Source organism: Nerophis lumbriciformis, linkage group LG25 (genome assembly GCF_033978685.3).
Source record: "Nerophis lumbriciformis linkage group LG25, RoL_Nlum_v2.1, whole genome shotgun sequence".
In the NCBI taxonomy this organism is placed as follows: domain Eukaryota; kingdom Metazoa; phylum Chordata; class Actinopteri; order Syngnathiformes; family Syngnathidae; genus Nerophis; species Nerophis lumbriciformis.
The window spans coordinates 14536469-14554088 of record NC_084572.2 but is presented as its reverse complement, the minus strand read 5'-3'; the positions used below and the strand labels follow the sequence as shown (position 1 = coordinate 14554088).

At 41.6% G+C, this 17620-nt stretch overlaps 1 protein-coding gene across 3 annotated transcripts in view; it reads left to right on the top strand.

Annotated features, from left to right (window-relative positions):
• The first annotated feature begins 354 nt into the window (after positions 1-354).
• Positions 355-17620, top strand: part of pla2g6 (phospholipase A2, group VI (cytosolic, calcium-independent)) — a 33503-nt gene continuing 16237 nt past the window's right edge. For 2 of the 3 annotated variants that reach the window (XM_061983854.2, XM_061983853.2), the window contains exons 1-12: positions 355-472; positions 1004-1224; positions 1961-2173; positions 2242-2422; positions 4358-4545; positions 9246-9342; positions 9422-9604; positions 9667-9775; positions 13114-13233; positions 13467-13551; positions 14926-15089; positions 15165-15315. In XM_061983854.2, the coding sequence (XP_061839838.1) occupies positions 404-472; positions 1004-1224; positions 1961-2173; positions 2242-2422; positions 4358-4545; positions 9246-9342; positions 9422-9604; positions 9667-9775; positions 13114-13233; positions 13467-13551; positions 14926-15089; positions 15165-15315 (1781 nt within the window). In that variant the 5' untranslated portion in view covers positions 355-403. The remainder of the gene's footprint in view (positions 473-1003; positions 1225-1960; positions 2174-2241; positions 2423-4357; positions 4546-9245; positions 9343-9421; positions 9605-9666; positions 9776-13113; positions 13234-13466; positions 13552-14925; positions 15090-15164; positions 15316-17620) is intronic. The other variant, XM_061983855.2, reaches the window with a different exon arrangement.

The window sequence follows — 17620 nt, the reverse complement described above, 5'->3', positions numbered from 1 at the left end:
TTATTCATTTATATATATCTGACTTTTATTATTTAGTTATTAGTCTTTAGCAACCACATTTGACAATGTATGACATGTTGTGAAATGAATCTCTGAAACGCTCAAAACTGATTTGAATATGCACTGAAAAATATGAGCACGGTATAATATGCAAACATTATTCCAATGATTTATTTTAATATGCATTAGGGGGAAATTAATGGGAATCGTTTGAGTATATGCAAAAAGTATGCGTTTTGCTATGTAAATTGTCACTCTTTTTGTATCCATCCTGTTTATGTCAATTTCTTACAGTACTTTCAATGATAAATTCAATGGAAAGTGCGCTGGTTCGATGCCGTTTTAGGTCCCGCCTACTTTCTTCCCGTTGATCGCTGTGATTGGTTCGATCCCGACACCCATCATGCTTGGTTGCAGTGCGGCGATTGTTGTTGGCGTCGCTGCTGTCAGGAGTCAGACATCACGGCTCGGCGTAAGTAGATGCTAACTTAACGCGTGTACGCCATTTAATGCGATTAACTACACTTGGCAAGTAACTATTTCCACTAGAAATACTCGTTATCCATTTGGTCATTGTTTAAACGATATGAGCCGGGGTTAAAATAACATTTCTCTGGCTGGTTGCAACGCCTGTCGAGAATACTGTCATGTGAAATTAAAACTGTCCGATGACCCAAAATCAACAGAATCAGTGTAGTCTCTTGTATGTAATGCTTTTTGTCATCAATAATGATGCACTTCTACGCTGTATTGCATTCAAGTAGGTGTATAATTAGCAGTGATGTCAATATAATAAAATAATAAATGGTAATGCATATAGCTCCAGCTTTTAGCACTACTATTTACTTACTATACTAGTAAACAATTTGTTTAAGAAAAAAAATCATAACTAGTTGGAAAAATGCTGTATCATTTTTTAATTCCGTCTACTTGGTTAGACATCACTATAATAGATTACAGGCCATTTGACTCTGCATTACATATCAAATGTAATTCATAACAGGTTGCAATGCAGTTCCTGGGGCGTCTTTTGGACACGGTCTCCTCCGTATCGACCCTCTTCAGTAACCCTTACCGGGTAAGGGACGTGCAGCTGTCCGACTACGGTGGGGGAGGAAAGCTCAAGCTGAGACAGGACGGACGCCTGGTTCTGTATAAGAACGCCCAGTGCCAATCATGGGACTGTGTGCTTACGTGTCCCGATACACCTATGGGGGCCCTCAGGTCAGTGGGTCACATCATTTGTGACTTCATTGCTCAATGTTTATTTTGTTTACTCGTTTTATTGACCTACAAGGTCCACAAACAAAGAGAATCATTGTCTCATCTGTTTGTCTTGAACGGCTTGGGGCACTTATTGATCCCATGTTTCACAGTAGACGTCTTAACCCCAACGCATGTTGCCTCTAGAGCAGACATGGCATCTATAAAGCGGTCTGAAAGCATTACAAATCTGTGTTCCTCATTCTGTATCAGCATTAGGAGACACCTGATACTCCTTGCATTTGAGTAATTTAACAGCCACTATACGAAGGTCCTGAGTTCAATCCCGGGCTCGGGATCTTTCTGTGTGGAGTTTGTATGTTTCTCCCCTTGACTGGAGTACCTCCAGGTACTCCGGCTTCCTCCCACCCCCAAAAACATGCACCTGGGGATAGGTTGATTGGCAACACTAAATTTGCCCTAGTGTGTGAATGTTGTCTGTCTATCTGTGTTGGCCCTGTGATGCGGTGACGACTTGTCCAGGGTGTACCCCACCTTCCGCCCAAATTCAGCTGAGATAGGCTCCAGCACCCCCTGCGACCCTGAAAGGGACAAGGATGGAAAATGGATGGATGGATGGATATACGAGGAACTAAGTTGTAGATCTTTGTAAACGCTGCCTCTATATATTATGCAATTAACAAATCCATCAAATGCATTCTACAACTAATATAAATATTGTGAAATCCGTTAACAGGCTTTTTCAGGTGGGATCAGAGGAGGACGCCATGAACTGGTTCCCGCAGTATGCTCTCAAGCTCCCACCCTTTTATGAAACACTCCCGCCGATGAAGGCCGAGACAGTGCAGATGATCGTGGACTGCCTCCGCAACCACCCAGAGTGGAGCGTCGCTCACATCGCCGTGGATACGGGTCTTAGGGATTGCCTTAAGCATAACTATGTCCAAAGGTGAAACAGGATATGTTTGATTTTGATTGAAACTGGATTGTCTAAATGGGACAAATTTGTGTTTGCAGTCAGATCAACACTCGTGATGCGCTGGGTCAGACGCCGCTGCACCTGGCGTGCGAGCGAAGCGACTCGGCGTGTGTGAAGGAGCTTCTGGAGGAGAGCCAGGCACGCACGGACATCAGAGACAACCAAGGGGAGACGCCCATGCACTTTGCCGCCAAGCACGACTCCCCCGTCATCATCCAGGTAACCCTTAGGTTACATTCAGACAGAGTGAAAAGCAAGAACTCACTAAGTTAATTAAAATTAACATTTCCATGGTCTTATAGTAGTGCAGCAAGTGGAAACCTGATAAGACGCTACTTTGCTAAAGCACTCGGCTCAGGCTTCCCTCCTTCGGCCCCGGTGTTCAGGCATGTGTATCAGTGTTAAATGACACGAAGGAACTATCATCGATTAATGCGGTCTCTAAATGCGCTGCATTTTTTTTAACTGAAGCCAAAAATAAATCGAAATTACTCTAACCCAATCATTTTTACAAAAAAAGCCTATGTACTCCTGTTTAATGGACACCTTTTACCAAAAAATGTCTGTCACTGTCTTTAGAAAAATGCTATATTCTAAAGCAAGGCAGCACGGTAAGACAGGGGTTAGTGCGTGTGCCTCACAATACGAAGGTCCGGGGTTCAATCCTGGGCTCGGGATCTTTCTGTGTGGAGTTTGCATGTTCTCCCCGTGACTGCGTGGGTTCCCTCTGGGTACTCCGGCTTCCTCCCACCTCCAAAGACATGCACCTGGGGATAGGTTGATTGGCAACACTAAATCGGCCCTAGTGTGTGAATGTGAGTGTGGATGTTGTCTGTCTGTGTGTTGGCCCTGCGATGAGGTGGCGACCCGTCCAGGGTGTACCCCGCCTTCCGCCCGAATGCAGCTGAGATAGGCTCCAGCACCCCCCGCGACCCCGAACGGGACAAGCGGTAGAAAATGGATGGATTGATGGATATATTCTAAAGCAGGGGTTTCAAACTTGCAGTCATATTTTGTGGCCCTCTTTCTAACTTCAATGTTTAGTTGAACTGCGACCAGCGCACCCTGGACAGCTAATAATTGAATGTATTATGGGAATCTTGTACACCACTAGACCCGAGGTATTCAACAAGGGGTCCGCAGAGGTACTGCAGGGTGGTCGTGAAAATTTGGGGATGATTCGATTGATGATTGTTCAATATGGTTTTATATTCCCCTGCAATTTTTCCACAAATTTAAATGTCTTTAAATACACATTAACTGTGATCCAACACACTATTGTGTAATTATATTATATCCAAGCTAGCAATTAGCCCTCTAGTTTCCAGCTCATGATTAATGGCGCTAGTTGCCAGCTAGTGATTAGCAGAACTATATTGTATTATTTGAATATTTCAGTGTTGTTCAATAACAAGATACCATGAGGACCAGTTAAAGTTAAAACACAATTTTATACATTTTGTATAATTAGCTGGTTCTCGCTCCATTTTTCTGTCAGTTTGGGGGTCCTTGACATGGAAATTGTTGAAGACCGCTGCACTAGACTCTAACTACAGTAATGGCGAAACACAAAAAGTCCAGCCCAACAAACACAATGAGCAACCTGCGTAAAGCAAGCTGAAGTGTTAACAAATTCAGTCATGTGGTAAAATGCGATTCTGAAGTGAAAACTTTGTACTGTCCAGCCTCACCCAAACTTTACCTCCATTGGGACCCCAGTTAAATTAAGTTTGAGGGCCTTGTTCTAAAGCTTCTACAAACCATCAAACGTTACATGCCTTGTTTGAATGAGAAAAACAACAGTAATCCTCGTTCTGTTCACTTTCTGCTAATCTGTTTTGTAGGTTTGAACTGTATTGTAATGTTCACTACAAATTTGTTGTTTTTACATCGACACTTGCTGCTTGCTCCCTTCCTGTTTACTTCCTGTTTCGGTTGCCCATTTAGGCAGCAAACTAATTGCCTGAATTAATTGCAACCTTTGCTTGTTGCCACCAAATGGTGAAATCCATTAGGCCTCCACCGCTTGTAAGACATAGCAACGGCACAATATCACCTCTGCCCGTCTAATTCCACATAATTGACTAAATGCTTCCTGATGAAAAATCCATCCATCAATTATTGATACCCAACCCTTGTTCTGTCTTTGCTCAGGTCCTGTGCTCACGCTTGTGCTCTGGTGTGAACGAGCTCAACAACAACGGGGAGACGCCGCTCCACGTGTCCTGCCGCCTGGGCAGGTTGGAGGCCGTCAAAGCCCTCCTGGGGGGCGGGGCCAAGTGCAACATCCTGGGTGGCGTCGGCTACCCGATCCACACCGCCATGAAGTACAGTGAGAAGAGGTGAGCCGGCGACCAAAGGTGCTTACATGTATAAAACTCAACAGCCAGTAAACTGATGTCAAACTCAATCAATTTACTAACTGTACAGGCACAGTTTCAAGTCACGCTTTACCCTTTTATTAGTTGACATTCAAGTGTAAAAAATAAATGAGACACTGTATAATAAACACTACATTTTGTGCTCACTGTTAACTTTGGTAGCAAGTGATGGACGCCTCCTTTTTTCGGTACTTTTGGGGGGAATTTTGCCCATCATCCGCAATCCTTGTGTGAGACAAGAACATTTCTGTGTACTCTAAGTAGTCAACAATGGCTAATAAGAGGCAGCTAACCACACATGTACTGGAGATACAATATAACCTGCTTATAAAGCTCTCTAAAAACTATTAAAAAACCTCCAAACACATTTTATATACCGTATTTTCCGCACTATAAGGCGCACCGGATTATTAGCCGCACCTTCTATGAATTACATATTTCATAATTTTGTCCACCAATAAGCCGCCCCGGACTATAAGCCGCGCCTACGCTGCGCTAAAGTGAATGTCAAAAAAACGCTGCGCTAAAGTAAATGTCAAAAAAACAGTCAGATAGTTCAGTCAAACTTTAATAATATATTGAAAACCAGCGTTCTAACAACTCTGTCCCAAAATGTACGCAAATGTGCAATCACAAACATAGTAAAATTCAAAATGGTGTAGAGCAAAAGCAACATAATGTTGCTCGAACGTTAATGTCACAACACACAAAATAAACATAGCGCTCACCTTCTGAAGTTATTCTTCATTCGTAAATCCTTCGAATTCTTCGTCTTCGGTGTCCGAATTGAAAAGTTGCGCAAGCGTGGGATCCAAAAATGGCCGGCTCCGTCTCGTCGAAGTCATCGGATTCAGTGTCGCTGTTGTTGTGCAGCAGTTCTGTGAATCCTGCCTTCCGGAAAGCTCGGACCACAGTTGTGACCGAAATATCTGCCCAGGCATTTACGATCCACTGGCAAATGTTGGCGTATGTCGTCCGGCGCTGTCTGCCCGTCTTAGTGAAGGTGTGTTCGCCTTCGGAGCTGTGTGAAAAAAAGCCACCCGGCCTCTTCGCGTAAACTTCCCTTAACCACTCGCTCATCTTTTCTTCATCCATCCATCCCTTCGAGTTAGCTTTTATGATGACGCCGGCTGGAAAGGTCTCTTTTGGCAAGGTCTTCCTTTTGAATATCACCATGGGTGGAAGTTAGCATGGCAAGCTAGAACCACAGTGAAGGATGACTTCTCATTCCCTGTGGTGCGAATATTCACCGTACGTGCTCCCGTTCCACAGTGCGGTTCACAGGAATATCAGTTGCTGTGAAATACGGTAGTAATCCGTGTGCGGATGGAGAGATTGCGTCTTTTTATGAACCGGATCCTTGTCGCTTTGTAGGAGCCATTTTGTGGTCTTTACAGATGTAAACAGGAAATGAAACGTACGGTGATATCCGCGCGTTTTTTCTTCTTCTTCCGGGGGCGGGTAGAAGAAGAAGCGCTTCCTGTTCTATGGGGGCGGGTGCTTTCCTTGGCGGTTGCTTGCGTAGAAGAAGAAGCGCTTCCTGTTCTACCGGGAAAAAAGATGGCGGCTGTTTACCGAAGTTGCGAGATCGAAACTTTATGAAAATGAATCGTAATAAAGCGCACCGGGTTATAAGGCGCACTGTCAGCTTTTGAGAAAAATTGTGGTTTTTAGGTGCGCCTTATAGTGCGGAAAATACGGTACATGCTATAAATATATTTAATATAGTAGCAGGCACATTCATGATAACATGTAATATTCACAGTATGTTGGTCATTTTAAAGGCCTACTGAAATGCGATTTTCTTATTTAAACGGGGATAGCAGGTCCATTCTATGTGTCATACTTGATCATTTCGCGATATTGCCATATTTTTGCTGAAAGGATTTAGTAGAGAACATCGACGATAAAGTTCGCAACTTTTGGTCGCTGATAAAAAAGCCTTGCCTGTACCGGAAGTAGCAGACGAGTAGCGTGACGTCACAGGTTGTGGAGCTCCTCACATCTGCACATTGTTTACAATCATGGCCACCAGCAGCGAGAGCGATTCGGACCGAGAAAGCGACGATTTCCCCATTAATTTGAGCGAGGATGAAAGATTTGTGGATGAGGAAAGTGAGAGTGAAGGACTAGAGGGCATTGGGAGCGATTCAGATAGGGAAGATGCTGTGAGAGGCGGGTGGGACCTGATATTCAGCTGGGAATGACTAAAACAGTAAATAAACACAAGACATATATATACTCTATTAGCCACAACACAACCAGGCTTATATTTAATATGCCACAAATGAATACCGCATAACAAACACCTCCCCCCTCCCGTCCATATAACCCGCCAATACAACTCAAACACCTGCACAATACACTCAATCCCACAGCCCAAAGTACCGTTCACCTCCCCAAAGTTCATACAGCACATATATTTCCCCAAAGTCCCCAAAGTTACGTACGTGACATGCACATAGCGGCACGCACGTACGGGCAAGCGATCAAATGTTTGGAAGCCGCAGCTGCATGCGTACTCACGGTACCGCGTCTGCGCATCCAACTCAAAGTCCTCCTGGTAAGAGTCTCTGTTGTCCCAGTTCTCCACAGGCCAATGGTAAAGCTTGACTGTCATCTTCCGGGAATGTAAACAATAAAACACCGGCTGTGTTTGTGTTGCTGCAGTCGGCTGCAATACACCGCTTCCCATCTACAGCTTTCTTCTTTGCTGTCTCCATTGTTCATTGAACAAATTGCAAAAGATTCACCAACACAGATGTCCAGAATACTGTGGAATTTTGCGATGAAAACAGACGACTTAATAGCTGGCCACCATGCTGTCCCAAAATGTCCTCTACAATCCGTGACGTCACGCGCTGACGTCATCATACCAAGACGTTTTCAGCAGGATATTTCGCGCAAAATTTAAAATTGCACTTTAGTAAGCTAACCCGGCTGTATTGGCATGTGTTGCAATGTTAAGATTTCATCATTGATATATAAACTATCAGACTGCGTGGTCGGTAGTAGTGGGTTTCAGTAGGCCTTTAAAGCCCCATTTAAGAACTTTCAGTTTTGGTTGATTTTGGCGGCGCCAGTGGACCAAAACGGTAGTTTTTTGCCTGAAGGAAGACCACATTTCCCATAAGGACCAGTGCATAGCGTCATCATTTGTCAGAAACTACTGTCACGTACATAAAAACTGACACAATAATCCTACAATGACTCAGTATGACTGATCTTTCGACAGTAGGAACTTATATATTTTACTCAAACTTTATATTTGCGGTTTGCAGTCATTATGTCAAGTCATGTTTTTTTCTTTATACAGTACTTTTGAGTTTGTTGCCGGCTGGTCGTGTCAGTGTGGTACTGCGAACTATGAAGCTGGTGGCTATTTATTGCTACCATTCAAATTTCTGATGGCTAACATTAGCATTAGCATTTTGATTTGAGCATCAAAAGGTACTTAATCGTAAAGCAGGAACAGAGCCAAAGCACCATCGGTCTGAAATCCCTCCTTGTCTTTGAACTCATGCCAGCGAGTGAAAGCCGGACCAATGTTGATCCTTTACTGTCCTATTATCCGAGTAGCCTCCCTTTTTCTTTGCAGTAATTGCACGTAAGCGTTCACATCAACTGCCGTCTTTGTAAGGAATGGGAAAAGGGGGAAGTGATGTATGCCGTAAAGCAAGTTGGCAGGTTTGAAGTTTATTGTGTGGCAGGGTTTCTGCCACATTCTTCAAAATTGCTCAGTGCCAGTGAAAGAAATACAGATTCCCTCAGGCCATGGCAGAGGTGTCATTCAACTAGTTGTAAGTCAATGTTTTATCCCAAAAGTTTTGAAAATATTTTATGAAGGTTGGAAAGTTACTTTGTGCTGCTTTAAGCAGAACCGTAACTTCTTTCCTGGGCGCATTGATTTCTACAGAGCGCATAGCAACGGTAGCGTAGATTACAATTGGAAAAACACAGTGTAGTCCCCTACAATGCTGTGACATGCATGACACTTTTTTACAATTTTTACTTATCATACAGGTACAGTAAGTGTATAAAGAAGTTAACTGCCAAAAATTATACTTTGAAATAAATAAATTGTGCAGGGAAGGTTATATCAAATGTGCAGAAGAACTTTGAACTGAGCAACCAGGATAGACGTGTATACCCTTCCCTTAAGTCACAATAAGCTTAATTTGCAGTTCTATGGTTATCGTCACACATTTCCTCTTTGCCATTACTGCTAATTGTTTTGATTTTTCGTTGTGCTTTACTTTTGTAGCTGTTTGGATAAATAGTGCTACTGAAGTGCCAGGTGGTTGCATCAGCTCTGTGCTTTAGTTTATGTCCTTTAGGTTCTTTAATGTTTCCCTGTTGTTTCTCATACCAAGATGGTGCCGTGGATGGCCACCACAGTACTGCGATCTTTCGTAGTTATTGCGTTTTATTTTGTCATACATTGACCAGAGAAAGCCCAGTCTACCAAGTCAAATTCCTTGTGTGTTAAACATACTTGGCCAATAAAGCTGATTTTGATTATTCTGTATTGGAAAAAAAAAATACTTTAAAAAGCCAAATGCCTCAGTGACTAATTTGAGTTTTTGAAATTTTAGTGGTATATTTCTGGAGATTATTTATCTCGTAATCTGAATTGTACCAATTTAAGCTTTGTCTGTCAGCTGTGCAGAGGAGGTCCTAAAAGCGGATCCTGACCAGCTGCATGCTGAAGACTCTCTGTATGGAGGCACGCCGCTCCACTGGGCTAAAACAGCCGAGGTGAGGATTGTCACACTTACTTACGGTGGTTCACCAAAACAGCTTGACTTTCATACACTTGACAACTCCTTTCTTCCAGATGTGTCGCATGATGCTGGATAAAGGCTGCACAATTAACTACCTCAGCAAAACCGGCGAGAGCGCCCTTCACATTTTGACCAAGAAAGGTCGCTTCGAGGCGGCGATGGTTCTGCTCACCCACGGCGCCAACGCCAACCTGAAGGGGCAGGACGGAAACACGGCACTGCACCTAGCCATGAAGGTGCGTAGTCCAATGTGGAACACTACCAAGATAAACTAACTGGAACGTTCATGTTGGAATAGATGGATCACATGGAGTTGATCAAAGCTCTTATTGTGTTCGGGGCCGATGTGGAGATCCACAACGACTTGGGAGAGACGCCGGGACTGATCGCTGCTCGCACCAGCAAAGGTACGTCCACCGACATGTTGTTAGCAATGTACAGTAGATCCCGCCTGGGCTTTGAGGTAAAAGATGGAGGGTGTTATTTTGTTAGCAAGTTATTAAATAAAGGGACTTGGCTAAAACCAGTACAAAAAGCCAAATCTTGAAGTTTTGTTTGTAGATGAAATGGAATATTACAATATTGGTCTGAGGTTTAAAGGTAGCCAATGGCTGGGCGCTTATTTGTACCTAATTGGCTACTGATGCTTGTGGCATCTTCATAATCAATGTCATTTACTTAAGGTATAGTAAATTTAATAATCAACTATGATTATCATTCATTAGTGTGGGGTACTTATACATTTCGGTATACCGGTACTAACAAAGTACCGAGTACTAATATATTAAAAAAGGTACTGTACTGTTTTTAAAAGAATCAATCAATAAATCAGTCAATGTTTATTTATATAGCCCTAAATCACAAGTGTCTCAAAGGGCTGCACAAGCCACAACGACATCCGCGGTACAGAGCCCACATAAGGGCAAGGAAAAACTCACAACCCCAATGGGACGTCGATGTGAATGACTATGAGAAACCTTGGAGAGGATCGCATATGTGGGTGACCCCCCACCCCCTCTAGGGGAGACCGGATGCAATGGACGTCGAGTGGGTCTGACATAATATTGTGAAAGTCCAGTCCATATTAGATCTAACATAATAGTGGGAGTCCAGTCCATAGTGGGGCCAGCAGGAGACCATCTCGAGCGGAGACGGGTCAGCAGCGCAGAGATGTCCCCAACCGATGCACAGGCGGGAAAGAAAAGAAAAAAAAACGTCTTCTTTTTTTTCGGCATCTGTTTTGTAAAACATGTTTTTCCATTCTATACTAACCTATTCTTATATTATGGCATGCTGAATCCAATCAATTTAGTGTTATAAGATTTTCTTTTAAAATGAAGCCAATAATGTAATGTTTTATTTTCCCCTTAATTTCAAAAAGTATAAAAATACATAATAGTACGGGTACCAAATGTTGGTATCAGTATATGGCCAACTAAACAGGCGCTATGACTGCTACCAAGGATGTGTGCGGCTGTGCCTGAATAAATGCAATTTCTGTCGTTTTGATGTCAGTTTTTCTGACGAAATAAACCAAAATAATATGTCTATATATAGTTGTAAACATACTCCAGCTTATAAACTTACAAAAGAACATGCTTTTAGTATTGAGAGTATATTTTTGCAGCCGTATTTGCTACTATAATAACTCAAATATGGTAACATTGGCTAGCAGTAGAAAATGTGGACTGATTTTTGGTCCAGAACTTATTTTGCTTTATTCATATTGACGTATTTCTTGCCACTTTATGTTGTATATTTTTTATGAGATTTCCAGTTAATTTTCTTATCTATTATTACACCCAACATTTGGGTTCTTTTACTTGTTCAATATCCATCTATTTGTATTTGTGTTTGACCTGCTCTTCTACTGCTACCCAATTGCATTATTTTAGTTTTACTAAGATTCAAAGAGAGTCTGTTTTTGTCAAACCGTCTCTTTAATATGTTCGTTTCTTCTGTTATTATTTCTATTAGCTTCTGTGTGTTCTCTCCTGAACAAAACGCAGACGTTGTGTCGTGTGTTTACCTGGCACAAGACGCTGTAATCAGTGGCTCTTCAGTGTCGTTCGCTAACCTTCACTTTCCTCATTTGTCTTCTTTCCCCGTTGTGGGGAAAGCAATGTAAAAGATTTCCACAGTTCTCGCGGGTGGAGCAGCCCCATGCTGCACAACCAGGCATTTTTTCACATCAAAAAACTAACAAGGAAGCGCCCCAAATACATCGCATCACCTCAAAGTTAGTAGCAGTCATGGCGCCTTGTAGTCACATTAATCCCTTTTGACTAATCATTGAGGAGATCCCCTAAACCGAGTTGGCCATACTCTCTTTCCACACAACTCTGATCGGGACTACACAGTATATAATATCGAATGGTATTTATTCATTAATCTGTATTTTGTCATTCACTGTGGAACGTAACCCAGCGAACGGCAAGGATCTACTGTATATTTATAGTGATAGACATACTGCATACTAACAATAATGATCTTACCACATTACCAAGCATTTCTTATGTAGTCTCTATAACATGCTTGATTGCCTCCCGCAGTACCATACATATTAAGTCCTGAACAGCAGAGGGTGACATTACAACTCAATAGCCAAAGAGTACTCTTCATTCCTAAAAGCCTCACTCTTTGCTTTTGTTATGTTCCTTTTTGTAAATTCCAGTTAACATAAAAAAAAATTGTGTAACAATGTATTGAGCTGTAAAGAAATATAACTATGAGTTATTAATACCTTCTATCCCCAATTACTAATAAACATGAGCACCACTACAATATAATGGTTGACAAATTGTCTATACATTACTTATTGGGTAGTTTGTTGTGAGAAACAGCTTATGAGTCTGTGATAAGTAGTTCAAAAGTAAAAAAAAAAATTATGTTATCACATTGTAGTGCAGGATGAGTCATTTAAATAGAAAAGTTTATAATAGATATATCAGTCTTTTTACAGCGTCACTCCCTGCCCTTGGCCCCCATGCAAGTAGTCTGTAACAATTAGTAGTGGGAAATCGAATATGGCAAAATATCTCAATACTTTTTCCAACAACATAATCTCCATTTTTTAATGTCACTTTTAATATCAATTGAAAGAAAAATTGGTGCCGGCTTAGTGGTGAGCAAGACAGTACAAGAAGTGGAGCGTTATAAGAAGTGGCAAGAAACCTGATCCACTTTTTAAATCGAAATAGATCATTTGAATTAGATTGTTCTTTTATTTAGTTGTTCCAAATTATTATTTTTGTCCTCTAGTATAAAACTTGGATTTCCAGCTGCATTTGGAATATCGCAATACATCACAATATTGTGATACTGCATTATATCATGAAGTCATTAAAATATAAGCCCCTCACTCCAGACCGCAGAATTTTCCGATTGTAGGTCAAAGAACGGTTTATTCTCTATGAAGTAGGTCACTGGCTAAAATTTGAGCACAATATTAATATCTGGTAACAATTTTTTCATCATATATCGTTTGTTTGCTATCATTTTGAACCCTAACAGAGTGCATTTAATTTTGAAGTTGTAATTAAATATCATTTCAAACACAATATTGAAGTGCTATAATTTACTAACGATGCAATGTTTCTGTAAAATGCACGATTGCTCACATCCGTTTCTCTCTCTGCCTGTTGTTATTGCAGTGTGTGTGTGTGTGCGTGTGTGTGCGCGTGTGTGCGTGCGTAAGTGTGTAGGTGTGTGCATGTCTAACTAATTGCATGTTGCTTTAACGAAGGCCCCAATAGAAAGATACTGCTGGACATGCTGTGTAGTGTAGGTGTGCAACGCTGCCATCCTCCCACTCCTGGCAGCCCTTCCCCGTTCTCCAGCAAAGCCGTAGCGCAGGCGGGCATAGGTAATGCCATTACTCCACTCGCTCTTATACTACCCTTTCCTTAAACATTTATTTTATTGAGGTCTGAGTTTAGCTACATTGTATTTGTGTATATCCTGATTTTTTGCAAAGTTAAATGAATCAAAAACAAATGCAAACCATTTTGGCTGAATCAAAAGGAGTTCCACTCCCTTTCCTATTTCCTGTCTTTATGCCTTCGCACCGCGCTAATGACCGCTCTGATTGGCTGGCAGGTTTTGAGGACATTATGCACATGGGAGCTGCTATCACAGCAATGAGCAGAGGCACATCCCAAGTGGACGGTACCAAGAAAATGAGGTGTGTCTTACGTTATGAATCAACACATTACAGTCTAGAGATGTCTTTTTCTTCATATAAATATAAAATAATTTGTTCCAGGGTTAAGCTGTTGCCATCATAAAATCTTTATAATTGCACTGTTGATATTGAAAGGTTTTCTTCTCACACAAGTGTAAAAAGAAGTTAAAGGCCTACTGAAATGTGATTTTCTTATTCAAACGGGGATAGCAGGTCCATTCTATGTGTCATAAATGATCATTTTGCGATATTGCCATATTTTTGCTGAAAGGATTTAGTAGAGAACATCGACGATTAAGTTCGCAACTTTTGGTCGCTGATAAAAAAGCCTTGCCTGTACCGGACGTAGCAGACGAGTAGCGTGACGTCACAGGTTGTGGAGCTCCTCACGTCTGCACATTGTTTACAATCATGGCCATGAGGAAAGTGAGAGTGAAGGATTCAGATAGGGAAGATGCTGTGAGAGGCGGGTGGGACCTGATATTCAGCTGGGAATGACTAAAACAGTAAATAAACACAAGATTAGCCACAACACAACCAGGCTTATATTTGATATGCCACAAATTAATCCCGCATAACAAACACCTTCCCCCTCCCGTCCATATAACCCGCCAATACAACTCAAACACCTGCACAACACACTCAATCCCACAGCCCAAAGTACCGTTCACCTCCCCAAAGTTCATACAGCACATATATTTCCCCAAAGTTACGTACGTGACATGCACATAGCAACACGCACGTACGGGCAAGCGATCAAATGTTTGGAAGCCACAGCTGCATGCGTACTCACGGTACCGTGTCTGCGTATCCAACTCAAAGTCCTCCTGGTAAGAGTCTCTGTTGTCCCAGTTCTCCACAGGCCAATGGTAAAGCTTGACTGTCATCTTTCGGGAATGTAAACAATGAAACACCGGCCGTGTTTGTGTTGTTGAAGTCGGCCGCAATACACCGCTTCCCACCTACAGCTTTCTTCTTTGCTGTCTCCATTGTTCATTGAACAAATTGCAAAAGATTCACCAACACAGATGTCCAGAATACTGTGGAATTTTGCGATTAAAACAGACGATTTAATAGCTGGCCACCATGCTGTCCCAAAATGTCCTCCACAATCCGTGACGTCACGCGCTGACGTCATCATACCGAGACGTTTTCAGCAGGATATTTCGCGCAAAATTTAAAATTGCACTTTAGTAAGCTAACCCAGCCGTATTGGCATGTGTTGCAATGTTAAGATTTCATCATTGATATATAAACTATCAGACTGCATGGTCGGTAGTAGTGGGTTTCAGTAGGCCTTTAAGCAGATTGTGTTTCACTGTGTGAAAGGCTTCCATTGATAATTAAATGTGAGGTCTCTCCTCTCCTCTGCAGAATTGACAGACTGCTGTGTCTGGATGGAGGAGGCATCAAAGGGCTGGTTCTGATCCAGATGCTAATTGCCCTGGAGAAAGAGGCGGGCCGGCCTACGAGAGAGCTCTTCGACTGGGTGGCTGGCACCAGCACAGGTGGAATCCTGGCCCTGGCTGTAGTCCACGGTTTGTGATTTCTTTTTTGTTCCTTATCTTATATTTCAGCGCGAGCACGATGACAACGCTGCTTCAAACGTGCAGGGAAATCCATGGAGTACCTCCGCTGCTTGTACTTCAGGATGAAGGAGCAGGTGTTCAAAGGGTCTCGACCATACGAGTCGGCCCCACTGGAGGACTTCCTGAAGAATGAATTCGGAGAGAACACCAAAATGACAGATGTCCAGTATCCCAGGTATTGTTATCCAAGTTCCATGACACTGGTAGACTTCAAATTTTAAAACAAAATGTGTAAAGGGAATTTCTCACAGTTTTTCCAGTAAGAAATGGCTCTTGTAATTTCTTATTATTTCAGTAGAATTTGCGCATAAAGGCTGAAAAGCTGAAGAGGAACTGAAATGCAAACAGTTACCACGCTAGCCAGATAGGGTTAAGTGACACAATATATGACTCTTGGTTGTATACTGGTAAAGTAAGCGAAAAAAGCTAGCATAGTAACATGCTACGTTAAAAGTTGCTAAAGTATGCTAAAAGTTAGCATGCAAGAAACATTTTATATTTGACTCTGAGGCGTACACCTGCAAAATGAGCTAACATGCTGACATGCCTGAAGTAACACACTATTTGAATCTGAGGTGTATGGCTTCAAAATGAGCTAAAAATTAAATATGATAACAGTAAACATCCTATCAGAGTGAACTAACAAAATATTTGACTCTGATATGTGGACTTTTGAAAAATTGTCTATTTATTCATTACAATTGTGGGGAACATGTCTTGGAAAAAGGTGGAATTCCTGGAAATGTGGTAATTCAAAATCAAAAAATGTTAAGCATGCGTGTGATGAATGAACTGAACATTTTTGAATGTGTAATGGTCTGGAACAAATAAAACATATATACAATTAGTCTGTTTCAGTGTCAAGCTGTAACCATCCCCTAATGCTTTTGTTTGTGACTGTACAAATTGTTTTTTAAGATTTTTTTAAATATTCTTAACTGTTATAAAATATTATTAACTGTTTATAAATAATAAATTAACCACCTAAATCAAAGTAAAACTACTCTCCTTTCCCAAATTATGTGGGCTCTATCAATAACCTCACTAACAACCTTAACGATGCCCTGCACAACGCCATTGATAGTATAGCACCGCTAAAGCTAAAAAAAGGTCCCAAAAAGCTGTACCCCCTGGTTCACAGAAGTAACCAGAGCTCTTAAACTGGAACGCAAATGGCGTGCGACTAAACTTGAGGTTTTTCATCAAGCATGGAGTGATAGTTTTATGACTTATAAAGAAGCGCTTACCTTACGCTAATTACTACTCCAATCTTATCCGCCTCAATAAAAAAGATCCTAAATATTTGTTCAATACAGTAGCATTGCTAACCCAACAATGGACTCCCCCAGTAGCTCCACCCACTCGACTGATGACTTTATGAAATTCTTTACTCAGAAAATTTAACTAATTCGAATGGAGATTAAAGATAACACGTCACAGCTCCAACTGGGTTCTATTAACGCAGATACAAATATATGTACGATGGATATTGCCCTCCAAAATAATCTCTCTCTATTTGAAGAAAAAACATTAGAGGAACTCCTGCAACTTGTAAATGGGATAAAACAAACAACATGTTTACTTGACCCACTTCCTTTGAAACTTATCAAGGAGATGTTTGTAATATTAGGACCATCAGTGCTAAATATTTTTAACTCACCTCTTTCCTCTGGTACTGTTCCTCTAGCATTCAAAAAAGTGGTTATTCATCCTCTGTTCAAAAGACCTAACCTCGATCCTGACCTCATGGTAAACTACCACCAGGTGTCCCACCTTCCCTTTAGCTCGAAAATCCTCGAAAAAATTGTTGCACAGCAGCTAAATGAACACTTGGCGTCCAACAATCTCTGTGAACCCTTTCAGTCCGGTTTCAGGGCAAATCACTCTACGGAGACAGCCCTCGCAAAAATTACTAATGATCTAATGCTATCTATGGATGCTGATGCGTCATCCATGTTGCTGCTACTTTATCTTAGGTCTGCTTTCGATACCGTTGATCATAAAATTGTATTAGAATGTATCAAAACACGTATTGGTATGATATACTTAGCCTTTTCTTTGTTTACCTCCTATCTTACTGACAGGTTGCAGTGCGTCTCCCATAACAATGTGACCTCGGAGTATGTTATGGTAACGTGCGGCATTCCACAAGGTTCGGTTCTTGGCCCTGCACTTTTCAGTATTTATTTGCTGCCGCTATGTGACATCATACAGAAATACGGTGTTAGCTTTCACTGTTATGCTGATGACACCCAACTCTACATGCCCCTAAAGCTGACCAACACACCAGATCGTAGTCACCTGGAGGTGTGTCTAAATGATATTAAACAATGGATGTCCAGCAACTTTTTGCATCTTAACGCTAAGGAAACGGAAATGTTGATTATCGGTCCTGCTAGACACTGGCACTTATTTAATAATACCACCTTAACATATGACAACCAAACAATTACACAAAGCGACTCGTAAAGAATCTTGCT